Source organism: Pezoporus occidentalis, unplaced genomic scaffold (genome assembly GCF_034315485.1).
Source record: "Pezoporus occidentalis ecotype Australia unplaced genomic scaffold, CSIRO_AGI_Poc_V1 ctg226, whole genome shotgun sequence".
NCBI classification, from domain to species: domain Eukaryota; kingdom Metazoa; phylum Chordata; class Aves; order Psittaciformes; family Psittacidae; genus Pezoporus; species Pezoporus occidentalis.
Window position 1 is genome coordinate 1475723 of NW_026914138.1, and position 25047 is coordinate 1500769.

Consider the following 25047-nt stretch of genomic DNA (forward strand, 5'->3'; position numbering starts at 1 on the left):
CCCGCTGATTGGTCAGCCGAGGTGGGGGCCGGGCCGCTGATTGGCGGGGCGGTGGCGCGGCCGCCATGGAGCGCTGCGATCGCGCGGCAGAGCCGGGCCCGCTGTGGGCCCCCGGGTCCTCCCGCCCGCCGGCAGCGGCGCAGGTAACGGGGACCGGACCCGACCGGACCGGACCGGCGGCGAGGGGAGGGGGGGAAGAGGGAGCCGCGATCCCGCCCCTCTCGGTGGGGCAGCCGCGGTCTCCGTGCCCTGGGGCAGAGCCGCGGGGCCTCGGCCGGGCGGGGGCCGCCGCGCATCCCCTGGTTTCCGAACGGATCCATTCGCGTTGAGAGCATCCCCGAGCTGGGAACCGCGTTTAAACGCGTTTAAACGGGCGCGGAGGAGCTTTGTCCCCGGGCGCCGTCCAAGGTGACACGGCTGGGAGCCGGGCTCCAACGCTGGGATCACCGCGGAGATGCTGCCGGCCCCGGCTGGTTGGAGCCGGGATGAGCGGGGCAGAGCCGCGCATCCAACCGGAGCCGCGCTTCCCGCAGGGAAGAAGCATCCCGGTGCCCGTTGCTTTCCGCTCCTGCCACTTTGCTCTTTGGGGCCCATTTGGGTTTATTGCAGCAATAGCGGTTTTTAGGGGCTGTTGCACAAACGCTGCGTGAAGAGAAAGGCTTCGCTCGTCGTGCTCCTGCTGTGCGGGCACAGCCGGGGTTTGTCCTAATCCCATGGGATGCGCAGGTTTGATCCCGATCTCTCCTCCATCAAACGGCTCATGGGGAAAAACTGCTGTGCCCAAAGCTATGGGGAGGCTCCGCGAGCTCCACCCGTTGACAAGGGCCTGCAGGGACAGGACAAAGGGAATGGCTTTAACCTGCCACGGGGGGAGATGGGGATGAGCTCTTTGGGATGCTGGGATGGGTTGAATGGAGAAGCTGTGGCCGCCCCATCCCTGGCAGTGCTCAAGGCCAGGGTGCACACAGGGGCTTGGAGCACCCTGCCCTAGTGCAAGGTGTCCTTGCTTTATGGGTGAGCTTTGAGGTCCCTTCCAATCCAATCCCATTCCATGATCCCGTGTCCTCGTGCTCCCGCAGCTCTGGGGATCGGAGCGCCCTCGGGGCCCAGAACTGGTGGATCCCGTCCTCTTGCCTCATTTCTCTTCGCAGACTGAAAGGGGAAACGAGCGTTCCTGGAGCGGTTTTCATGCACCAGTGACGTGGTTGAGGCTCCTCGGAGCTGTTTGCCCCGGGGAGGGGGCAATGGGAGAGGTATTGCTGAGCCATTGAGCCCCCCCCTCGGCCACACCAACCTGCTGCAATGTCCCCTGTGCTGTGACCACAGCGTGAATCAAACGCGTTCATTGACGGTGGCCAACGTCAGAGCATGAAACCCATCCTGGGGATGATATAAAGGCTGCAGGAAGGGTCCCTTGGCCTCATAGCCACAGCCCATGACCTCTCCTCTGCTCTTCCCTCCTTCCCAGGCCATGGATTCTCCCTATGCCAATGGAGCCTACAGCCCCTCCTACCCTCCTGGTGCTGCCCCACACTACACGGGGCTGCCACGGGGGTACCACTGCTCCGGGCCCCCTTATCCCTCCGAGCCCACCGGCAGGTACCGGTGCCCATCACCGGCTCCCCCCTGGAGCTACGCGGCACCGGAGGGTCCCAACGAGGGCTCCTCGCTCCGGAGGCAGCAGCAGGGTCCCAGCTACTCCCCACCGCAGGTAAGAGCCCAATTGCAGGGTCTGAAGGGGGCTACAAGGATGCTGGGGACGGGCTCTTCATCAGGGGCTGTAGGGATGGGACAAGGGGTGATGGGTCCAGACTGAAATAGGGGAGATTTGGGTTGGAGATAAGGAAACTTCCGATATCTCTACAGAGACTCCAAGGTTGAGGGCAAGGAAAGCAGGAGCCAGCAGCGAGGCTGTTGGTGGGGCTGCCTGGAGGGAGCAGTGACTCCATGGGTAACTCCTGTTCTTCTCTTCCTCTTGCAGACACCGGGAATGCCCATCCCGCAGTATCCCTATGGAGACAGCAGCTCAGGGGTCACCTCCCCACCGCAGCCCAGAGCCCTGGAGGACACATGGGCTCCTCACCCTGTCTATGGGGTGCAGCCACGGTACCCATGGGCATCCACTTCAGTGCACGGGAACCCCTTCGTGGCCGATTCGCACCCATCCTGGACCAGCAGCGGAGCAACTTCCCACCCCACTGCATGGGACTCAAAGGTAGCGTTGATGCTGATGATGCAGTGATGCAGTGCAAGGTGATGCTGGGTCCTGGTTGGGGGCAGACCTCCCCAAACCCTGCCTCTGTCTCCTGGGAATGCCCCTTTCCCTGAGCACATTTAGTTTAGGTAGAAAGAAAGCAGCAGGGATCCAGGTGCTGCAGCGAAACCACCTCTTTGCATACACGAGACCAAAAGGCAGGGCTGGAGCTATAGAAAGGCACTGGAGATATTGGGCATCCCAGGGCAGGGAAATGGGTCAGCCCTTGTCCAACAACCTCTCTCAAGCAGTGAAGAGCATGGGACTCCCCAAGGGCCAGTCTGCAGCCTTTGGAATTCCTCTTCAAGTGCTTGTTTTGGGCACAGCCATCCCTTACTTACTGAGGGATGTTTTAAGCCCAAACCAGAAGGAAATGATGCATTTGGAGTGGTCTGTTCATGTCAGGGTTTGATCAGGAGGATCAATGCAGCAGGGATTTAGGGATGGGCGCTGCTATCCCTTGGGAACAGCCACCTGCAGAGAAGTGTCTTTGGGATGCCCAAACAGGACCCTCATTGGCCTCTCTCTTTAGTGACGTGTGGGTCCTGTGCCTCTTTGGGACCTCTTGGCAGGACTTGGAGTCCAGAAGATGCTGCCTGTATCACTGCCCTGTGTCCCCCCCACTGAGCACAGCTCAAAGCAAGTGTCAGATAAGAGAGAAACCCCTGGTTTTTAGGCAAAACCACTTAAGAGGCTTTTTCTCCTCCTGCCTTAGGACGTTGCTTATGAGAAACCCGAGCACGGCACGAACCATCACAGCTACTACCCCGACGGCAACCACCAGCCCTATGGGACAGTGAATGACCACGCAGCAGCCCCCCAGCACCCCAAGGTGCAGTACAGCGCCCAGCCCCAGCTCTATGACAGCACGCCTCGGAAGCCTTGGGCCGGGAATAGGGAGCTTCAACCTGGGGAGCACCGACCCACAGCGCATTCCGCAGGCATCCGGCCGGGAATCCAGAGGATCCTGCACGTTATGGGGGAGGCGGAGCAGCTGGAGGAGGAGGTGGATGAGTTTGTAGGGAAAAAGACGGATAAATCCTACCGGCTGCTGGAGGAGATGCTGACCAAGCTGCTGCTGGAGCTGGATTCCGTGGAGACGGGCGGCCAGGACAGTGTTCGGCAGGCCAGGAAGGAATCCGTCCACAGAATCCAGGCCATACTGGAAAAACTGGAAAGAAAGGGATTGTGAAAGCACATCCTCAAGCTGCAGCAGGCGGCCCGGTGAGGAGGCTCCATAGAGTCCCAGCTCTGCTAAATCTCTGCTACGCACTGCTGGCAATGGAATAGCAATAAGCCCTCACAAAGCCACCGAAACCCAACCCCGGGAGCTCAGCCCCAGCTGATAACTTGGCAATAGATGAACTAAAAGAGGTTTGAAGCCATAGATTGAATTGTTGAACCGTCGAGATACCCACGATGGAAAGGTCTCCGTGGGGAGACCCAGAGGGCTCTGCATCCTCTCCATCTCCATCACTGTACAGAGGTTCCCCAGGCAGGCCCCATCTGTAGCCGCAGCCCTAGAGAGCCAAAACGCTTGTGAGATGTGGGGTACCACACTGCAACGTGCAGCCGTGACCCCAGGCTCGCCCTTCCCTGGCTGCATCTTCAGCTTCCTCCCCTCCCGTGTCGTTGTGGGGTATCCTTTGGCACTGAAGTGCTGCAGAAAGGGACCAGGTTGGCAGCTCTTGGCTGCGAGCTGATGTCGTGTCGTGCCTCCTGTGCCCTGGTGAGCCAGTGCATGGTGCCCCCCCTGCATTGTTCTGCTGTTGGAAAGGAGAGGTGTGAGCAGAAGAAAGGCGTTGGAGAAGGGCATCCTCAAACAATGGGATGCTGGGAAGCGTTTTCCAGGTCGCCTGGGGGAAAAGCCACTTTTGAATGGTAAACATCCTCCTGCAGGGAGGCAGCCCATCCTCCTGTTAACCTTCTGGTTATACAGCACACGTGAAGTGAATCATTGCTGTGTGTGACGAGATAATAAACCCTGACACCTTTTCAATGTTGTTTTGTAATTAGGGTGTCTCAAGGTCTCTGCTCTTTAATAGGACCCTATGGGGAGGTTGTGCAACTCAGACCCAGCACCAGCCAGGCTGGCTCTGTGGCCGCGTTCCCTCTCAGAGTGCCTGCTTTGGGGTCCACTGGTGCTCCAGGAGCCATCACCCTTTGGCTCTGATGGCCAGCCCGTGTCCTCAAGGGCACCCTGGTGGATCCCACGTCAGTCCCAGCCGGGGCTGCGTGCACGGGACTGACCTTTGCAGCTCGTTGGATGTGTCTGGGAGCACATGTGGCTGTCAGCCTGCAGGGATGAGGTGAGCCAAGGGGGAGACGAGTGTCCCGGGATGCGATTTGATTCCATCCTCTTGGCAGGCCGAGAACAGGACGTCGGAGTGGCTGTACTGGAGGTGCAAATCACTGCCCTGGTTCGCAGAGCTCATGGAAGGCAGTGGTCCAGCCCCAGGGAATGCCATTCTTTCCCCGATAAAGGCAGCAGCCAGGAATGAATCTGTGCTTTGGGTTTGGTTTGTGTGGTAGCGATGGAGCATCTGTGCTCTGGGGAGCTCTTTCCCCTCCTCTTACCACATGCGGTGCTATATTTGGTTGGTGGAGCTGTTGAAATCGAGGCTTTGGGTTCCCTTTGGGCAGGATCAGCCAAAAAAAAAAGCCTGGAATGTGCTGTGGCAAGAGGTGGTGCAAGTCCTGTTTCAACAGGGAAAGCAAAATCCATCAGTGCAGAGTGACTCCTCCGGGACAGTCCTGCAGCTTCCTAGAGGATGTGGCATTAGCAGCAAATCACTGCCTGCAGCCAGCTTGGGGCAGCCTGGAATGCAAGGAGCTGGCTGCACCTTCCCTTTCTATGTGTGTTTCAGGAGCAAGAATCCCATCAGGAGCAAACCTGCATTGCTTATTGCATCCTCTTTGCTCCGGGACTCGTTTCCTTCCCCTATCAGCTGCCAGGGAAAGGAGTAGGGAGGTTCAGCTGCATAAGGAGTGTGGGCCCTGCAATGCAGTCAGTTAGGAGAGATTCCAAACCCCGTGCTCAGCTGCTGCATCACCAGTGCTCTGTGGTCTGGGACAAAGGTTTCCTGCTGTGGAGACGTGGTAAGAGCCATGATGCCTTTATCACCAGGAGAGCTGGAAGTCCATGTGTGGCATTCCAGCAAGGCAGAGCCCGGGAGGAGGAGGAGGAGGAGGAGGAGGAGGAGGAGGGTTCCTTCCCTGCTCTTCTAGTGCTGAACCTATGGAGGTAACAGATTCCTGTAGAGATTTCCTCTTCCGGAGCTGAAGTTCCTGTGTGTGGGCAGAGGGTTATGTAAACCTCCAGTTAAAAGCACATTGAAGAGTGGGCTGAAATGGCAGTTAGCATCTCTAGAACCTGAAATAGCAGTTACCAATAACCTGAAATGGCAGTTAGCATCTCTAGAACCTGAAATAGCAGTTACCAATAACCTGAAATAGCAGTTACCAATAACCTGAAATGGGAGTTACCATTTCTATAACCTGAGATAGCAGTTACCAATAACCTGAAAGAGCAGTTACCATCTCTGTAACTTGAAATAGCAGTTACCAATAACCTGAAATGGCAGTTACCATCTCTATAAGCTGAGATAGCAGTTACCAATAACCTGAAATGGCAGTTACCATCTCTAGAACCTGAAATAGCAGTTACCAGTAACCTGAAATGGCAGTTACCATGTCTATAACCTGAAAGAGCAGTTACCAATAACCTGAAATGGCAGTTACCATGTCTATAACCTGAAAGAGCAGTTACCAATAACCTGAAATGGCAGTTACCATCTCTAGAACCTGAAATAGCAGTTACCATTTCTAGAACCTGAGATAGCAGTTACCATCTCTAGAACCTGAGATAGCAGTTACCATCTCTGTAACCTGAAAGAGCAGTTACCAATAACCTGAAATGGCAGTTACCATCTCTGTAACCTGAGATAGCAGTTACCATCTCTAGAACCTGAGATAGCAGTTACCATCTCTGTAACCTGAAAGAGCAGTTACCAATAACCTGAAATGGCAGTTACCATGTCTGTAACCTGAGATAGCAGTTACCATCTCTAGAACCTGAGATAGCAGTTACCATCTCTGTAACCTGAAAGAGCAGTTACCATCCCTACAACCAGCGTTGCTCTGCAAGGAGACAGGCCTGGGTCTGGTCCTTGGGCAGAGCTGAGCCAAAGAGCAGGGATCAGCTGCAGACCTTGGGCACTTCAGGGGTGGCTGTGGCAGAGGTGAGCGCCGGGATGGCAATTCCTGGTTTGCCTTGCAGCATCCCCCCCATCATCAGCTCCTCTCTGCAGGAACCAAGCTCTTCTTCTGCCTCTTGCTCCTAGGAGCAACGCACGTCACTGGAGAGGGTTTCTCAATCCCCACAAAGGCCTAAAGGGCACGGAAGGCTCGGGAAGCAAACATGAGCTCAGAGTCTCGTGGTTGCAGCCGCAGGGCACCCCGTGCCCCAGTGCTTGCCCCGAGCATGCACAGGAGGCAGTGGCTCGGCGGTGGAACCATCAGCACCAAGTCAAGGCTCAGGGAGTCCTGATTAGCGCCAGCATTGCCTGCCTGGCACCGCGTTTGGGCATGGACCTGCTCAGGCTGCTGCCAGGGCTGCAGGCAGGGTTGTGGGCACTGGGCAGGGGTTGCAGACAGGGTCATAGGTGGGAATTGCAGGCAGGGGGCAGGGGTTGTAGGCAGGAGTTCTGGGTGGGAAGAGCAGGCAGGGGCTGCAGGCAGCAGGCAAGGGATGCAGTCAGGGTTGCGGGCAGGGGCTGCAGGGAGCAGGCAGGGGTTCTGGGTGGGAATTGCGGGCAGGGTCTGCAGGCAGGGATTGCAGGCAGGGTTGCAGGCAGGGTCTGCAGGCAGGGTCTGCAGGCAGGCTTGCAGGCAAGGGCTGCAGGAAGGGTTGCAGGCAGGGCTGCGGGCAGGGCTGCGGGCAGGGCTGCGGGCAGGGGCTGCGGGCAGGGTTGCAGGAAGGGTTGCAGGCAGGGGTGCGGGCAGGGGCTACAGGCAGCAGGCAGGGTTGTGGGCAGGGGCTGCAGGCAGGGTTGCAGGAAGGGGCTGCAGGAAGGGGCTGCAGGAAGGGTTACGGGCAGGGGCTACAGGCAGCAGGCAGGGTTACGGGCAGGGTTGCGGGCAGCGTTGCAGGCAGGGGCTACAGGCAGCAGGCAGGGTTGCAGGCAGGGTTGCGGGCAGGGTTGCAGGCAGGGGCTGCAGGCAGGGTTACGGGCAGGGTTACGGGCAGGTGTTGCGGGCAGCGTTGCAGGCAGGGTCCCTCCGCTTGCCCCGCCCGCCCCCCTGATGACGGCACCGTGCGGGGCGGGCAGCGCCGGCAGCACCGCCCCGGCTTGGGCGGTTTCGGTGCCCAGAGCGGGGCCTGCGCTGGCGGCGGGGCCGTGCGGAGCCGCCGCTGCCGCCTCGGTACCGGCAGCCGCGGTGCGGGCAGCGCCGCCCGGCCCCGCGTGTGCGCAGGGCAGGGGCAGGGAGCGAGCAGCGCCCGGGCTGCGGTGCCGGGTGCGGGCTGCGAGCGGAGCCCGGTGCCCATCCCCGCGCCATGGCCGCCCGGGAGCCGCAAGAGGCGCAGCCCCCGCCGGGCAGCGCGGAGCCGGAGGCGGCGGGCGGCTACGAAGCGGTGGCTCCGCACTGGTTCTATTGCAAGGTCACGGACGGGAGGGAGCGCTGGGTCCCGTTCAGCGCCCAGGACTCGGAGCGCCTGGAGGAGGCGCACGGAGCAGGTACGGGGGTGACGACGGGGAAGGGGGGGGACACACACAGCGGGCACGGCTCCATCCGTCCCGCTCCCATCGCTGCCCGTCGGGTGCTTGCGCTTAAAAACCATTGCATGGACCTGGCCTGGTCGGTGGTGACTGGTGTGTGTGTGGGGGGTGTCCAGAGATTCCCAGCACAATTCCCAGCACAATTCCATGCTTTCCAAGCGGGATGCTGCGTTGTTCCCTTGGGGAATTTTAAACTGGGACTTGTTTTCTGGCAGCGTGCCTACTCCTGTTGCTGGAAACGCGTGAATAACGACGCGGTGGCCGCGCTGAATGGTCTGACCTCATTCACGCGAGTGATGCTCTGAATTATACATCAAATCGCTGCAAAGCTGTGATGGGAGAGCACTGCGGGGTGGGCCCAGGGGGGGGTTTCTTCGTGTGATGGGTGCTCTGCCTTGCTCCTCGGTGGGTCTGTGCCGGCACTGGGGTCTGCTCCAAGCAGCATCGCTTGCCATGAGGCCCTTTGTGCCACCAAACATCACCCACCTCAAAGCGTCGCTGCATCCCCTGCTCCCGGCCTCCTTCCCTGGGGATGCTCTGGATTAGAGGCTGAGCCGGGCACAGCCTGGTACGGGCCCGCAGGCAGCAGAACTCATGGAATTGGGAGTCTGTGCTGGGATCTGTGCGGAGTTTTAGAGGGTAAAGGCTTGAGGCTGGAGCCCTGCACTCCACCGTGAAGCATCCCCCTTCCCAGGGCCACAGTTCCATGTTTTCCTGTAGGAAGACAGTTGTAGCTTAATGCCTTCTTCTTACCTTCTGACACTGATGCCTTAGTGTCTACAGCCATTGCTCCTGCATGCTCGTGTGTGCTGCTCACAGATGTCCCAGTTTGGTCCCTGTGCTGTGCTATGGCACATATATATATATATACGTACCTATGTATAGGTGTATATATAACACACAGTCCGATAGCTGCCTTTCTGCTCCTCGTGTGCCCCGGTTCCTGCAGGGAAAGACAAGGAAGACGTGGTTGTCCCGACGTCGGGCGGGAGGTACGACGTGCGCCTCAAGCCGCGGCAGCGCGTCGCGGTGTACTGGGAGGAGGAGGCGGCCGAGGTGCGCCGCTGCACGTGGTTTTACAAGGGAGACAAGGACAACAAGTATATTCCCTACTCGGAGACCTTCAGCCAAGAACTGGAGGTAACGAAGCCTCTTCCTCGTAGCATCCGTCTTGTCATCGGATCCGAATGGGTTGGCGTGGAAAAGGAGCTTAAGAGCATCCGGTTCCAACCCCTTGCCATGGGCAGGGATGCCTCGCACTACACCGTGGCTCTGTACTGCCAGGGATGGAGCATTCACCCCTTCTCTGGCCCCCCTGTGCCAGCTCCTCAGCATCCTCATGTAAAGAACTTCCTTATCTCCCCCTGTTTCAGTCTGAACCCATCACCCCTTGTCCTATCCAGCCCCTGATGAAGAGCCCCTCTCCAGCCTCCCTATAGCCCCCTTCAGACACTGGAAGCTGTCCCAGTGCCAGCCTTGATGTCCCAAACTCCCCACGGGGTGACTGGCACCACAGCCACGCCTGAGGACATGAACTTGAAAGAGGCTTTGGCACGGCCTTTCCGCAGCCGATTACTGCAACCGCCAGCGCTGCCACCAGCTCCCTGCCAGGCTGCTGCTCCCCTTCCCCTGCCCTCCCCAGCCAGGACTCATCCTCCTGCTGCACATTCCAAGCTTGCAGCTTTGCTCCGGGTTCTCCTGCCCCGGCTCCACATGGACCCTTCACTGGGAAGGATCATCCTCGCCGCAATCACAGCCAAGCCAAAGGAGAAACTCACTGAGCACAGTGTGGCTGTGGAAACATATAGCTGTGCATGTATATACATCTCAGATATATATATACATATATACACACATCATATGTATATACATCTCAGATATATATATACACATGCATGTATATACACATATATACATATATACATCATATGTATATACAGATATATATACATATATACACACATCATATATATACACAGATATATATACATGTATATACACATCATATGTATATACATCATATATACAGATATATATACATGCATATATATACACACACATCATATGTATATATGATATATATATACATCATGTATATCAGATATATATACATATATACACACATCATATGTATATACATCTCAGATATATATATACACATGCATGTATATACACATCATATGTATATACATCTCATATATACACATATATACATGTCATATGTATATACATCTCAGATATATATACATATATACACACATCATATGTATATACATCTCAGATATATATACACATATACACACATCATATGTATATACATCTCAGATATATATACACATATATACACACACATCATATGTATATACATCTCAGATATATATACACATATATACACACACATCATATGTATATACATCTCAGATATATACACACATTTATATATGCATCATATTTATATACATCTCATATATATACATATCTATACATATATACATCTCATATATATACACATATATACATACATCATATATATACATCTCTACGTATGTATAGGTATAAAAGTATACATCTTTGCAATAATGCCTATTGTGATGGACCAAACAATGAAAATCTAAATGGATCTGGAAATCTGATATATATGATGTATATACATCTCATATATATACACACATCATATATATATACACATCTCTACATATGTATAGGTATAAAAATGCACATCTTTGCAATAACATCTGTTCTGATGGACCAAACAGTGCAAATCTAAATGGCTCTGGAAGCCTGCTGCTGCTGTTGGCTTCTTGGAAGCTGCCTAGCAGGTGCCCCCGTTGCTGATTCCTCTGCCTCTTTGGCAATGTGTGTTGATAAGAAACGCCATAAAACGGGTGGGGAGTATCCCGAGTGCTGGAATACCCATGGGAATGCTCTCAGCTGACTCCCAGGTGTTCTTTTCCATAGGAAGCTTACATGACTGCCGTGACCCAGGATGAGTGGAAGAAGAAACTGGAGTCCCCTAGCAGGGAAATCATTATCCTGCACAACCCAAAGGTGAGGAGGGGCCTGGTGATCACAGAAGCACTGCGTGGTTTGGGTTGGAAGGGACCTTAAAGCTCCACTGGAGCGGGTTGCTCCGAGTTGCCCTTGACTCATGGTCTTCATAGAATAGTTCGGGTTGGAAAGGACCTTAAGATCATCCAGTTCCAACCCCCCTGCCATGGGCAGGGACACCTCACACTAAACCATCTCCTCCAAGCTGGCCTCGAACACTGCCAGGGATGGAGCATTCACAACCTCCCTGTGTGGACCAGTAAGGACATCCCTGTTGTTGCCCCATGCTGGCTTCGTGCTGTGGCTTTAAGCTGCTTCTTTTCCCCACCTCTGCCCCATCATTCCCTTCCCTTGCCCGTGTCACCTACCAGAGCATCCCCTCCGCTCGGCCATGGGGCAGCTCAGTGACGGGCTCTTGTTCCCCAGCTGATGGTGCACTACCACCCCGCTGCCCCCTCCGACGACTGGGGCTCGACTCCTACAGAGCAAGGTCGACCTCGGACTGTGAAGAGAGGAGTGGAAAACATCGCTGCTGAGATCCCCAGTGGTGAGCTCCCTTCTCCCTCCCATCCAAAGCCTTTCCCAACCCGGTGGCTCAAAAAGCCTGGCACAAGGCTCCCGTGATCCGTGAAGCAGGAGCCTTCCCAGCATCAGAGCCTGCAGTGGAACTGCTGGGCAGAGGCAGCAGGGACACAGGGAGAAGGGGTTGTGATTCCAGCTCTGGGAAGCAGAGCAGTGCCTGGAAATGCCTGAGGCCTTGGGGTGTGTTTGTAAAGGAGGGGAGGTTCTTCCCCTGGAGGGACACAGGGGTTATCTCCTACGTTCTGGAGCCCGTGCTCTCCCTGCCTTGGGAGCTGTGTCAGGATTCCCACTGAGGCACCAGGATGTGTTCCCAAGGGGAGGACAAGCAGTTATTCCAGTCTAACCCCTTCATTTCCATGCACGCATGCCATCAGGGAAGCAGGTTGGTAACCTAAAGCGTGTGGGAGATAGGGAACCACAGAGAACTCCACCTGTGCCACTGCTGAGCATGGGGGAGGATGGTCCCAGCCCCCTCCTTGCACTGGGTGGGAATGAGCTGTGAGGATGGTGATGGAAGGGATGAGTTGCTTCGCCTTCCTCTGCTCTCCTCTTGTCCCAGGGTGAATGGAGCAGGACAAACGGGTCAGGAACAGGGAGCAAACGCGCTCCAGGGAGCCCTTAGAGCAGCTCCAGCGCGGCAGGAAACGGGGAGAGGGGCTTTGGACAAGGGATGTGGGGACAGGACAAGGGGAATCGCTCTTCTCCCCGCAGGGGAGCCGCTGCAGATCGACCACTTGGTGTTCGTGGTGCACGGGATCGGGCCCGCCTGCGACATCCGCTTCAGGAGCATCGTCCAGTGCGGTAGGTGCAGATCCGGATGGGTGCGTGTCCCACGCGCTGCTCTGGGTGCAGGTGCTGAGCCCTCATCCGTGTGGACCACGCAGAACGCTCTCGGGGTGCATTCACAGCCCCCCCCCTCCCAGTGCTCAGCTGAATGAGCTGGCTGCAGTGGGGAGCACCAAGAAGGGCTCCTGGGCTCGCATCCGGCTCCGAGCATCCTCTGCTGCTCAGTCCTGGAGCTGGGTGCTAAACCAGGTAACTCTGGTCTGACCTGTTCAGTGTTAGAGCGCCTCGGTCCTGCAGGAGAGGTGCTCCTGAAACTGCCTGGGAGCCTGGCATGATTTGACTTGTAAGGATCAAAGGAGCCGAGGTGTTCAGTCTCTGGTTCCTATAAAACACACCGCTGCTCTAACGCCGTCCGTTCCGTGTGTTCATCCATGAACCCCTTCTCAAGACCCCATGAAAGGAAGGAAATCCCTGTTTCTGTCTCAGAACTGAGTCATTCCCAGTTCATATCCCCCCCCCCCCCCCCCTTAGGATTCCCTTTCTAACACAAGCATCCTCACAACAGCTTCCTTGGGTTTAAACCCTTTAAAGCACCTTCCTCATCCTGCTGCTGGGCCAAAGTCTTGCCCACGTGGAAGGGAGCCTTGTTCCAGATGGGAACCGGGTTCCAGGTGGGGTTCTGGTAACCCCACATGGAAGGACATGGGGCCTTCCCTTGGTTAAGACCCTTGGGACTGATCTTCCCTTCCGTTGCATTGAGCCCTGCGGCTGTGGCTCGTCCCGGAGCCTTCCCTGGGTGAGGGCTCGCTGCTCTTCCTGCAGTGAATGACTTCAGGAGCGTTTCCCTGAGCATGCTGCAGGCTCACTTCAAGAGAGCCCAGGAGCAGCAGCACATCGGGCGCGTGGAGTTCCTGCCCGTCAACTGGCACAGCTCCCTGCACTCCACCGGCGTGGACGTGTGAGTGTCCCAGCATCGCCTCCTCCTTGCCTCCTTCGGGTGGTCCCTGAACGGGAAGCAGGATGCTCGGTAGAGGCATGGAATGAACCAGGGTGGGAAGGAGATCACCGAGTCCCGTTGGCACCCCAGCAATGCCAAGGCCACCACTGACCCATGGCACTGAGGGGGTGTGAACGCTTGCAGGGACGGTGACTGCAGCCCTGCCCTGGGCAGCCTGTTCCAATGCTTGAGCATCCTTTGGGGAAGGAACTGGTCCTCAGCTCCATCTAAACCTGCCCTGGGGCAGCTTGAGGCCGTTTCCCCTTGTCCCATCCCTTGGGAGCAGAGCCCAGCCCCTCCTTGCTCCATCCTCCTGTCAGGCACTTGTAGGCAGCGATCAGGTCCCCCCTGAGCCTTCTCTTCTCCACACTGAACCCCTCAAGTCCCTCAGCTGTTCCCCATCACCCCCCGTGCTCCAGACCCTGCCCTTTGAGATGGTGACGATCCCTTTCTGAGCTTGCACTTTGCTTTAGGACCGCTGTGGCCCCCTTGGCACCCCTGACTGCACCTCCCTCTTCCTCCCCACAGGGACCTGGAGCGGATCACGCTGCCCAGCATCAATCGCCTGCGTCACTTCATCAACGACACCATCCTGGACGTTTTCTTCTACAACAGCTCCACCTATTGCCAGACCATCGTGGACACGGTGGCATCCGAAATGAACCGCCTCTACCAGCTCTTCCTGCAGAGGAACCCGCTCTTCAAAGGGGGGGTCTCCATCGCGGGGCACAGCTTGGGTAAGGGGGCTCACCCGAGGGAGCTGCTGGGAGCACCCCAAGGGTGTGGATGGGGGCTTTTCCCTGCCCAGGTGCTGATGCTCTGCCCTGGTTTCCAGGGTCCCTCATTTTGTTTGATCTCCTGACGAACCAGAAGGCTGCTCCTGAGGAGGATGAGCACCAAGAGGTACGAAGGCTCCCGGGCAGCATCACCCAACCAAGCTCCTGCTGCTTGGGAAGAGGGGACGCAATCCGAAAGGCAGAGGGAGCACGGAGCCTGATCTCTGATGGCTCTGTTCACAGGGGGCCAGGACAGCAGCAAGCAGCAGAGGTGTGGAGGATGTAAAAGAAATCCTGAAGGAGCTGGGGCTGTGGGAATACTGTGAGGTCTTTGAGAAGGAGAAGATGGACGGGCAAGCACTGGTGAGGAGCAATCCCCTTTGGTGCCTCTTGGGTTTCCTCTTTGCTTTCCTGCCCACTCCCACCCATTGAGCATCTTCCTGGTATCCAGTACCCAGCACACACCAGCCCTGCTCCTGTGCTCATACCTGGCTTCCTTGTTTTCCAGTTCTTGTGCACAGAGGCAAACCTGAAAGAAATGGGAATTCCCTTAGGACCAAGAATGAAGATACTTCATTACATCAGCTCCAAGAGGGAGACGCAGGTTTGTGTTCATCCGGGTCCAAGCATCCCAGCTTCCCCATCCCTGGCCACCCTTGCTCTCATGGGCTCGTGTTTGGCTGTGGTGACGATGCAGCTCCTGTGTGTTACACTGGTGTTACTGCTGCAGGATCACTTTATCCTAAGGGTGATAACAGAGCAGGAGGACTTGGTGGGGTAGGGCATGGAGCCGGAGCAGGATGCTGCCTCGTGTTCCTGCCCATGGGCTCACTGCAGGAGCTGCACTTGGGGGTTTCTCACTGCAGGACCAGAGCTCAGCAGCTCCCCAGCACAAGGAGCACAGGTCCCCAGCCCAACCCAGCCCACATCACACAGATGAAGGCAGGAATTGCCAATACCGGGACATTGGCTTAGGCCAGGTACCTCAGCACCGCGCTCTGCCTGCCCCGACGAGGTGCTTGTCACCCACCAGCGTGGAGCTTGTGTCCTGAAACACCCCCATCTCCCCATCTCAGGTGTCAGCAAACTACCCTCAGCTGAACTACAAACCCAGCATCTTCTTTGCCTTCGGCTCCCCCATCGGGATGTTCCTCACGGTGCGAGGAGTGAAGCGGATCAACCCCGACTACAGCCTGCCCACCTGCAAAGGCTTCTTCAACATCTTCCACCCCGTAGGTATCAGCACCAGAGCTTGCCAGCGGGAGGGGAGTGCAGCACCCCTCACTGTCCTTCCTCCTCCTCGTGCAGTTCGACCCGGTGGCGTACAGGATAGAGCCCATGATCGTCCCCGATGTGGAGTTTGAGCCCATGCTGCTGCCCCACCACAAGGGCAGGAAGAGGATGCACTTGGGTAGGGGGGGAAGGAGAAACCCTGCTCCCCCTCCCCTGGGAACAGCCCCGGCCTGACCCCATGCCCTCCTGCCTTGCAGAGCTGAAGGAAGGGCTCACTCGCATGAGCGTGGACCTGAAGAACAACCTCCTGGGGTCCCTGCGGGTGGCCTGGCAGTCCTTCACCCGCGCCCCGCTGCCCCCACTGGAGGCTGCGAGTGCTGAAGGGGAAGCAGAGGCAGAGGCCAGCACGGAGAAGCAGCCAGGTGGGTACTGGGGTGCTGGGAATGCAGTGATGGGATCTGCCCATGGAGGGATGCAGGGCTGGGATCTGCCCATGGAGGGATGCAGGGGTGGGACCTGCCCATGGAGGGATGCAGGGGTGGGACCCGCCCATGGAGGGATGCAGGGGTGGGATCTGCCCATGGAGGGATGCAGGGGTGGGATCTGCACATGGAGGGATGCAGGGGTGGGATCTGCCCATAGAGGGATGCAGGGCTGGGACTGGCCCATGGAGGGATGTAGGGCTATGACAGGCCCATGGAGCAGGATGCAGTGCTGGGACCTCCCCATGGAGGGATGCAGGGCTGGGACCTCCCCATGGAGGGATGCAGTTCTGTGACCTGCCCATGGAGGGATGCAGGACTGTGACAGGCCCATGGAGCAGGATGCAGTGCTGGGACCAGCCCATGGAGCAGGCTGCTGGGGCCCTGTGGCTGAACCCCGTTGCTCTTTGTTTCCTTCAGACACAAAGGCAGAGGAGCCCCCCCCAGCAGTGAAGGAAGAGGCCTCCCCCATTAACGTGGGGAGGCTGAACGGAGGGAACCGCATCGACTATGTGCTGCAGGAGAAGCCGATAGAGAGCTTCAATGAGTACCTGTTTGCACTGCAAGGGCACCTGTGCTATTGGTAAGGCTCAAGGTTCACATTCCCGGGCTGATGGAAGCAAAGTGCCCTCCCTTTTAAAGCCAACGTTGTAAGGAAAGCCTCAACTGAGTCATCAAGATGCTCTCCTGCCTCTAATGCAGACAGAGCGAGCGGGGAGGGGTAGAGGAAGACCAGTTCTCCTTGCACGTGCTGGGCACTGCACCTACCCCATAACCAGCACAGGCATCCCGACAGCACACATCCATGCCCCTCCTAACTCCCATCTCCTCCTCCTCCTCATGCAGGGAGTCAGAGGACACTGTTCTGCTGGTCCTGAAGGAGATCTACCAGACCCAAGGCATTACATTGGATCAGCCTCTGCCAGGGAGCCAGTGACCACCCCTGGGTTCTTGTGGCCACTTGATGTAAGTCACCCCCCCCAATTCCTCCCTGATTTCCTAGGACACCTCGGAGGACATTGGCCTTATTTACAGGCAGGAGGGTGGGTGTCAGCACCTTTGGCTCCTCTTCCCCTGCCCATAAGCACTATCAGACAGAAGGAGACCCAAGGAAGATAAGGACGGCAGCACCCGCGCTCCCATGGGTGCAATCCACCTGTGGATACGGAATACACGTGGCCTGTGCTCCTCACCTCCCCTGTTCTCTTGCTGGTAGGCGCTGGCTGCATTGGCCTGCCCCGCTGCAGCCATTCCTGCCTTCTCCTTTTGCCTTCTTAGATCCAATTCACCCACCGGGGAAGTCCGGATTCTCCTCCTCTGCTGTGTCCCGCATGCTGCTCCCCAAAGGGCTTGCTGCTCCCTGGACATTAAGGATGGGTTTCCCCCATTTAGGGTAAGGGCAGAGGGATAAAAGCATCCAAGGAAACCACTCCTGCTCGCCCCCAGCACCTGAAGTGGGACTTGACCCCTGGCACCTCCTGCGTTACCCCATTAACCCCTAGCACCAAAGCAGAGCAGGGCTCAGGGCTGAGTGAGGACCCTCGTAGCTCCTGACCTCGAGGAATCAAAAGCCTTAACAGTGGGCAGCACTGCAGCAGCCTTGGCCAGCGCTCACCTCCCCCTGCCACGACAGCCCCAGGCCTGAGCCCCACGGGCTTTGGGACGTGAAGCCCAGGGTTTAGGAGCTGCCATCGAGAGCCAGCAGGAACGTGGCCACCCCGGCCATTGGCATCCCCTTGAACCCCATGGCCCCAACGGCACCAGCGCAGGCTGGGATGTGCTGGCTCTGCTCTAAAGGGGGACAAGGAGCCTCTGGTGATCCCTCCTATGACCACAGCACCCCTGGACCCAGCCTACAGCTGCTGCACCGATGGCTCAGGGCCTTGGCAATCCCCTCCCACCGATGCTTGCCCTGCATGGGGGGCCGGAGCCTTCACCCGCTGCCTGTTTGTTGTCCATCTCCCCCCCCTGTACCCCGTTATTTGCACTATGGAAAGGGGTTGTTTGCAGCCTCCTCCCCTCCCAAAGGAACAGGGGCCGTTCTTTCCCTGCCTGCAGACAAGCTGAGGCGGGTGCCTGCCGAGAGGAGGGGCAGGAGGAGCGAAGACACTTACTGCTGGGCTTTCTGAAGTGATGCACTTTGGCACCGGGGCAGTTAAATCCGTTTTAAGTGTTATTAATTTAATGTCTTTTCCAGTAAAAGCCAAACTAAACCGGGAGCTGCCTGCGGTGTGTGCATGGCCAGAAGGGGTTGGGGCATCCACAGCAACACGATCAAGCTGTTCCTCTAAGCCCTGTTGCTAAGGGGGGTGGCATTTCCATCACTCCCATCCTGAGCCTTACGTGCTGCTGGCCCCCCAACTTTGCTTTCGGGTCACTACTTACAGCAGTGCTGCGGGGGCTCTGCAGCACCCTGACCCCCTTGGTGCAGGGGCTGCTTGCAGACACCTCTGCTGCCTCTCCTCTCTTTAGAGCCAAGCAAAGGGAAGAGGTGGAAGATCAGCACCGAGGGCACAGCAATGAACCCAGCCACTGGAAGAAGGCTTTTAGTACCGCAGCCCATGTAAAAAACTAAACTCCTTTATTTGGCACACAGGGAAAGGTGAGGGCCAGCACAATAACGCACAGAACACACGCCAGAGGCATCTTCCCTCTCCCCCCATTCAAGCCGTGGGTCGAGAGGCTGCAACCTCATGCTCATCCCTGCCTATGAGCTCAGCTGGGGTTGGAAAGACACCGAGAGCAGGTCCTGCGCTGCCCTTTCGGGATACACTTCCCATAGGGAGGGATGGGGCTGAAGGGAGGTGCCTGATGGGGACAAGAACACCCATGGAATGGGGAGCACCAGCTGGTCCCATCCTGCTTCTTGCTTCAGGACCCTTTGTGGCTGCAGGCTTGCGCCCTGAGGGCAGGGGCTGGCTATGAGATGTGGTTGAACCCATCAGCACCAGCATCAGGTTCATCTGCATCTCACCATCAGCCTCCCCAAAGCCTTCCCCTTGCCCTGGCATTGATGGACCAGCAGGGCAGAGCCCATCCCTATATATCCAGGTGGAAGCTGGAAGCTGGAGGCCTCTCTTGGTGTGCTGGCAGCTGCGTGGGTTTGTGGCACATGGAGTCTGTCAGGGGAGGGTAATACTGCCTGTAGCAGAGGTAGGCAAGCACGAAGCCAATGGCTGAGCCAACCACCACGTCTGTGGGCAAGAGCAGAGGAGAATGAGCTTCCCGTCACCCTCCCAAGCTTCAGGAATGAGCTCTCCAGCAGGAAAACCCCCAAACCCAAGGGGTTTTTGGTTAATCCTCAGGTTCAGAGCCCACCATGGACTCCCCTTGCACTGAGGGTACCCAGTTGTGTCCTTAGGCAGACACTGACATCGTGAGACCCCACTTGCAGCACTGTGTGCAGTGATGGTGTCCTCAGCATCATCAGGACATGGAGAGGCCACGAGGATGCTCAGGGGCTGGAGCAGCTCCCGTATGGAGCCAGGCTGAGAACATTGGGGCTGGAGGAGAGAAGCTGCGTGGAGACCTCAGAGCAGCTTCCAGTGTGTGAAGGGGGCTACAAGGATACTGGAGAGGGACTCTTCATTAGGGACTGTAGGGATAGGACAAGGGGTGATGGGTTCAGACTGAAACAGGGGGAGTTCAGGCTGGAGATAAGGAGGAAGTTCTTTATGTGAGGGTGCTGAGGCACTGGAATGGGTTGCCCAGGGAGGTTGTGAATGCTCCATCCCTGGCAGGGCTCAAGGCCAGGCTGGACAGAGCCTTGGGTGCCATGGTTTAGTGTGAGGCATCCCTGCCCATGGCAGGGGGGTTGGAACTGGATGAGCTTTAAGCTCCTTTGCAACCCACCCCACTCTGCGCTCTCAGACCCACCTTGCCAGTGGTGTTTGTAGTCGCAGGTGCGGGACACGGCGATGAGGGTGGCGAGGAAGAGCGGGAGGAGGAAGGCGCAGAGGCGCAGGGCTCTGCCCGCCCGGCCCGGCGTGAAGCACCGCAGCTTCCCCCCTATGTAGAAGGCAGAGAAGGCGAGGCCAGCGAAGGCGACTGGAAGAGAAACCCATTGCTTCACCCTCTGCCCTGCTGCCATGGACGGGGTGTCCTGCCCATGGGAAGCATTGGCTTGTGAGGGATGGAGACGCAGGAGCTGGTCCTTGGTGCGCATCCCTCATCCCGGGGGGGGGGGGCACAGGCAGCTTCCCGTGAAGGTTTTCACCCCATTGCTTTGCAGAGGGAAAAACTGAGCCCCCCCAAAATGTACCCAAAGCCAAGCTGCCCCCTCCCACAGGCTGTGGCTCCCCACGGCTCGCTCCTGGCCATGGAATACTCACAGGAAGCGTGCCCGCTGGGGAAGCTCTTGCGCCCCTCGGTCACGGCGCTGGCGTCTCCCGTGCACACCAGCTCCACGTTGGCTCGTCCATCCGGGAAGCAGCGATAGAAGAAGTCCGGCCGTGGCCTAGGGCAGAGCAGCAGAGCACAGCTCATGGGTGCACAGCACTCAGACCCCCCCCCCCAAGCCCTCCAACGAGCACCCACATCCGAACACAGCCACTCAGGCAACCAAGGTGGGGTGATGAAGCCATCCCACCCGCTCCCTGTGTGAAGGAGCCCATCCATGCGGTGCCCGGATCCCCACCAGTGTCTGCTCTGATGTTTAATGGTCTTGCCAGCCAGCCAGAACCCATTCTGTCCCCACTGAGCGTGGCAAGCTCCAGCTTCCGGCCCTTGCTGCTCCTATTGCAGCTCTGCCATGGCCCGGACCCGCATCCCTTCCCTGCACGGTGCAAGGAGGAAGGAGCCAGTTTCTCACCTGCCCACCACGAGCTTCAGGGCGTTTGTAAGGACCCCGTTCAGGGCAAGAGCGAGGCTGGCAGCTGGGAGAGAGCAGAGGGGTCACATCAGCACCATCCCCGTCTTGGAGGCACCACCTCAGAGCAGCTTCTGAAGGGGGGCTGTAAGGATGCTGGAGAGGGGCTCTTCAGCAAGGGGCTGGATAGGACAAGGGGCGATGGGTTCAGACTGAAACAGGGGGAGTTCAGATTGGAGATAAAGAAGTTCTTCACTGTGAGGGTGCTGAGGCGCTGGCACAGGGTGCCCAGAGCAGTGAATGCTCCATCCCTGTCCGTACAGAGCTTTGGGTGACACGGTTTAGTACGAGGCACCCCTGCCCACGGCAAGGGGTTGGAACTGGATGCTCTTAAGGGCGATTCCACCCCACCCCTGCTGTGGTTCTATGCTGAGGCACGCTCAGCGCTCGAGCTTCATGCAGAGCCACGCAGCTGAGGCCTCAGACCCCCCGGCGGGCTCAGGAGCAGCTCACCGAGGCAGGCTTCCCGTGTGTCCTCCCGGTCGGCGCCCAGGAAGAGCCTTGCCAGGAGGATGAGGAGCAGCGGGGACAGGAAGGCGATGAGCTGCCACGGGAGGAGACGGCTGTCAGGACACAAGGGCAAAGGCAGGCAGCATCCTGCCCCCTCGCAGCGCTGCACGTCCCTCGGAACACAAACCCAGCCCTGCCTGCAGCACCCACACTGCTCCCATCAGCGAAAAACCACGGGAGACGCTGATGCAGGGAAACGCGGTTATCACCCAGCATCCCACCCCCAGGGACACCCATGGCGCCTGAAAGTAACGACAGTACAGCTCTTTAGGCAGAGGGGAGACCGCAATGGGCTCTTAAGCACCCCGTGAGGGTGATGGGTCGCACGGAGAAGATGCGGCCGCCCCATCCCTGGCAGCGCTCAAGGCCAGGTTGGAGCATCCTCCTGTGCCCCATGGGGTGGGAGCTGGATGAGCTTTAAGGTGCCTTTAACCCCAAGGCCCAGAGCAAACCCGCAGGAAGGGGTGGAACTCACGGCCATGGGCAGCGCAGGCACTCGATCCGCCTCCGTGTAGGGGTTCCGATAGAGCCACATCTCCTCGGGCTGCACCAGGCGCTGGAAGGGCGGCAGGAACTCCATGGTGCTGCGGGAGGGACGGAACCGGAGCGGGGCTCAGGCTGCGGGGCCGGGGCCGAGCCGAGCCGAGCCCCCCAGCTCCCACTCACACGAACGCCGCCAGCAGCAGGGCCCGCACCGCAGCCTCGGCAGCCAGCTCCGCACCGCAGCCCGTCCGCCGCATGGCCCCAGCGCCCGCCCCACATCGCCCGGGGAGGAGCCCGGCCACGGCCCTTCCTGGATCAGGGGCGGGGAAGCCGGCTTGGACCGCTGGGGAGATCGGGTCCCATAGGGAGCGAGGGGGAGCTCCAGGGGGAGCGGATCCCATAGGGATAGAGGGGACCGGTTCCTATGGGGACCAAGGAGGAGCTCCGAGGGAAGCGGTTCCCATAGGGACCGAAGGGGAGCTCCAGGGGGAGCGGTTCCCGTAGGAACCAAGGGGACCGGTTCCTATGGGGACCAAGGAGGAGCTCCGAGGGAAGCGGACCCCATAGGGACCGAGGGGGAGCTCCAGGGGGAGCGGATCCCGTAGGAACCAAGGGGACCGGTTCCTATGGGGACCAAGGAGGAGCTCCGAGTGAAGCGGATCCCGTAGGAACCGAGCAGGGAGCACCGAGGGGAGCGGATCCCATAGGAACCAAGGGGACCGGTTCCTATGGGGACCAAGGAGGAGCCCCAAGGGAAGCGGATCCCGTAGGAACCGAGCAGGGAGCACCGAGGGGAGCGGATCCCATAGGAACCAAGGGGACCGGTTCCTATGGGGACCAAGGAGGAGCTCCGAGGGAAGCGATTCCCATAGGAAACGAGCAAGGAGCACAGAGGGGAGCGGATCCCATAGGGACCAAGGAGGAGCCCCAAGGGAAGCGGATCCCGTAGGAACTGAGCAGGGAGCACCGAGGGAAGCGGTTCCCATAGGGACCGAGGGGGAGCCCCAGGGGGAGCGGATCCCATGGAGACCAAGGAGGAGCCCCAAAGGGAGCGGATCCCATAGGAAATGAGCAGGGAAGCACAGAGGGGAGTGGATCCCATAGGAAACGAGCAGGGAGCACAGAGGGGAGCAGATCCCATAGGAACCGAGCGGGAGCCCCGAGGGGAGTGGATCCCATAGGAACCAAGGGGGAGACCCCAGGGAAGCGGTTCCCATAGGAACCAAGGGGGAACCCCAAGGGGAGCAGATCCCATAGGAAACGAACAGGGAGCACAGAGGTGAGTGGATCCCATAGGAACCAAGGGGGAGACCCCAGGGAAGCGGTTCCCATAGGAACCAAGGGGGAGCCTCAAGGGGAGCGGATCCCATAGGGACCAAGGAGGAACCCTGAGGGAAGTGGTTCGCATAGGAAACGAGCAGGGAGCATCGAGGGGAGTGGATCCCATAGGGACCAACAGGGACCGGTTCCCAGAGGAACCAAGGGGGAGCCCCGAGGGGATCAGATCCCATAGGAACCGAGCAGAGAGCACCAAGGGGATCAGATCCCATAGGAACCGAGCAAGGAGCACCGAGGGGAGCGGATCCCATAGGAACCAAGGAGGAGCACAGAGGTGAGTGGATCCCATAGGAACCAAGGGGACCGGTTCCCATAGGGACCAAGAGGGAGCCCCGAGGGGACTGCTTCCCCTAGGAACCAAGAAGGAGCCATGCAGGGAGCAGCTCCCATAGGACCCACACCGGGAGCTCCCTCAGGAGCAGGGTGAACCCCTGTTCTCCCTGCCCACCCCAAGACAAGAGGGAGGGAAAAGCCTTGTCGGTCGTTGGAACATTCAGAACGATTTATTGAAGTCAACCTCAAGCAAAAGTTCAGATCAGTGGAATGTCATTTAAAAACCTTCCCCCAAATGAATCCTCACGGAAGCAAAAAAAAAACAAAAAAACCACATCCCAATTCCAAAGGAGTTGGAAAATAAAAAGGCAACATCTCCGGAAATAGAATGTACAAAAATTATATGGTTCCTACCATCACACACATTCAAGGAAGAAGCTAGAATATTACAGGCAAGTCTAGGTACGCTATAACTAGGTGACGGTCAGCTACCTATGTACAGGGTTACCCAAGCTTTACAGGTTTCACACTATGCAGAACAGAGGCCGGACAACAAAACCCCCCAATATCGGCTATCTCAAAGTCTATGCGGCAACATCAAGTCATAATACAGTTAATGCCCCAATGGAACATGGCCAGGGAAAGTGAACACTACTCCCTTTAGTGTCAAAGAGCTTCTAGGCGACTCCCAAGGACTCTTTAGGATACCGGCTTCAGTGACTATGGATGCTTTTGCTATGAGGGATTGCCTTAACAGAACATTTCACAGGACCTACAAGGTTTGGTACAGATAAAAGGCTATGGAGAGAACGACTCTACAAAGGGCATCCTCGGAGCACACGGGGATGGGAACAGGATCTGCACGTACCTGCCTTGTGCAAACTGGGGGGGGTCGGATCCCAACGGCGGATAGAGGAGGACACCGGGAATGAGACAGGATGGGGAATGGTTCCCTATAGCCTGTTGGTAACAGCAGAGGCGGTGAAGGAGCGAATGGCTTTGGCAAAGTCAAACGTGATTTCCCTTTTGGGGTTCATATGAAGCACATGGAAGCCGCTGTGCAGAGCACAGAGACTCCACATCGCTCTCCCCACAGCACGGCCCCATATGGGGTGATAAAACCTGAGCTCGCTGCTCAGGAATAGAACATAACAGGAAACACCTTCTTTTGTTAGGGCATTTTTACCTTTTCCTTTATACTCGGACCATTGTGAACCCATCCAAAGCGGAGCAGGGTGAGTGCAAATGGGTCCTTGCTACACAAAGGTAGGGGAAAGCCAAGGGAAACCCAAAAGCTGAGCAGCATCACCCCACCGTGCCGCCCCTCGAGCCTGGAAACCGCCCCCTTTCCCTGTGCCACGGATCCAGGGGGAGCAGGGAGGGAGGTGAGGGAAGGCAAAAAGACGTTTCTCAATGGAGGCTACATAAAGAATGCATAAATAAAATAAACCCAACCAAAAGCTGGAGAAGGAACCGCAGAGCTTCAAGTACATTAAACCCTGAATTCAATGAGGCAGAGGTTTCAATGTTAAAGTGACTACTTCGTACCAGGGCCGGACACCCCCCCTCCCCTCCCAACCCACAGCGTTCCGTCAAGATTCAATATATACACATGGGATGCTGTTCAGTACGTCTAAG

The 25047-nt window shown here is 57.7% G+C and overlaps 3 protein-coding genes across 5 annotated transcripts; 2 read left to right on the top strand and 1 right to left on the bottom strand.

The window, feature by feature from the left end:
- The first annotated feature begins 23 nt into the window (after positions 1-23).
- Positions 24-3751, top strand: BAG4 (BAG cochaperone 4). The gene is made up of 4 exons (XM_062621020.1): positions 24-143; positions 1469-1711; positions 1982-2215; positions 2970-3751. The coding sequence occupies exons 1-4, from the start codon at positions 66-68 to the stop codon at positions 3444-3446; spliced, it is 1032 nt and encodes a 343-aa protein (XP_062477004.1). The 5' UTR covers positions 24-65; the 3' UTR covers positions 3447-3751.
- Positions 3752-7739: 3988 nt separating this feature from the next.
- DDHD2 (DDHD domain containing 2) lies at positions 7740-17048 on the top strand. Its single transcript, XM_062621023.1, has 17 exons — positions 7740-7992; positions 8984-9174; positions 10993-11082; positions 11509-11629; positions 12376-12465; positions 13273-13408; positions 13976-14184; positions 14283-14350; positions 14467-14586; positions 14732-14827; positions 15090-15203; positions 15300-15455; positions 15532-15634; positions 15714-15878; positions 16359-16521; positions 16785-16904; positions 16974-17048. The coding sequence occupies exons 1-16, from the start codon at positions 7812-7814 to the stop codon at positions 16873-16875; spliced, it is 2094 nt and encodes a 697-aa protein (XP_062477007.1). The 5' UTR covers positions 7740-7811; the 3' UTR covers positions 16876-16904; positions 16974-17048.
- A 1875-nt stretch (positions 17049-18923) lies between these two features.
- Positions 18924-22082, bottom strand: PLPP5 (phospholipid phosphatase 5). Of its 3 annotated transcripts, none has more exons than XM_062621065.1 (7): positions 21982-22082; positions 21791-21899; positions 21259-21349; positions 20749-20812; positions 20270-20394; positions 19815-19985; positions 18924-19132 (listed from the first exon to the last, which is right to left on the bottom strand). In XM_062621065.1, the coding sequence occupies exons 1-7, from the start codon at positions 22053-22055 to the stop codon at positions 18978-18980; spliced, it is 789 nt and encodes a 262-aa protein (XP_062477049.1). In that variant the 5' UTR covers positions 22056-22082; the 3' UTR covers positions 18924-18977. The 3 variants fall into 3 exon arrangements, with proteins under 3 accessions (XP_062477049.1, XP_062477047.1, XP_062477048.1); XM_062621063.1 differs by having other exon boundaries at positions 21259-21352; positions 21982-22067; XM_062621064.1 differs by having other exon boundaries at positions 21259-21352; positions 21978-22047.
- Between the last annotated feature and the right edge of the window lie 2965 nt (positions 22083-25047).

Coding starts and splice junctions, on each gene's coding strand:
- PLPP5 (XM_062621063.1), bottom strand. CDS start 22,055: ATGCGGCGGACGGGCTGCGGTGCGGAGCTGGCTGCCGAGGCTGCGGTG. Junction 20,813..21,258: donor CACACGGGAAGCCTGCCTCG/GTGAGCTGCTCC, acceptor GCTCTCTCCCAG/CTGCCAGCCTCGCTCTTGCC. Junction 20,395..20,748: donor CTGAAGCTCGTGGTGGGCAG/GTGAGAAACTGG, acceptor GCTCTGCCCTAG/GCCACGGCCGGACTTCTTCT.
- DDHD2 (XM_062621023.1), top strand. CDS start 7,812: ATGGCCGCCCGGGAGCCGCAAGAGGCGCAGCCCCCGCCGGGCAGCGCG. Junction 11,630..12,375: donor CGCTGCTGAGATCCCCAGTG/GTGAGCTCCCTT, acceptor TTCTCCCCGCAG/GGGAGCCGCTGCAGATCGAC. Junction 14,185..14,282: donor CATCGCGGGGCACAGCTTGG/GTAAGGGGGCTC, acceptor CCTGGTTTCCAG/GGTCCCTCATTTTGTTTGAT.
- BAG4 (XM_062621020.1), top strand. CDS start 66: ATGGAGCGCTGCGATCGCGCGGCAGAGCCGGGCCCGCTGTGGGCCCCC. Junction 144..1,468: donor GCCCGCCGGCAGCGGCGCAG/GTAACGGGGACC, acceptor CCTCCTTCCCAG/GCCATGGATTCTCCCTATGC. Junction 2,216..2,969: donor CCACTGCATGGGACTCAAAG/GTAGCGTTGATG, acceptor CTCCTGCCTTAG/GACGTTGCTTATGAGAAACC.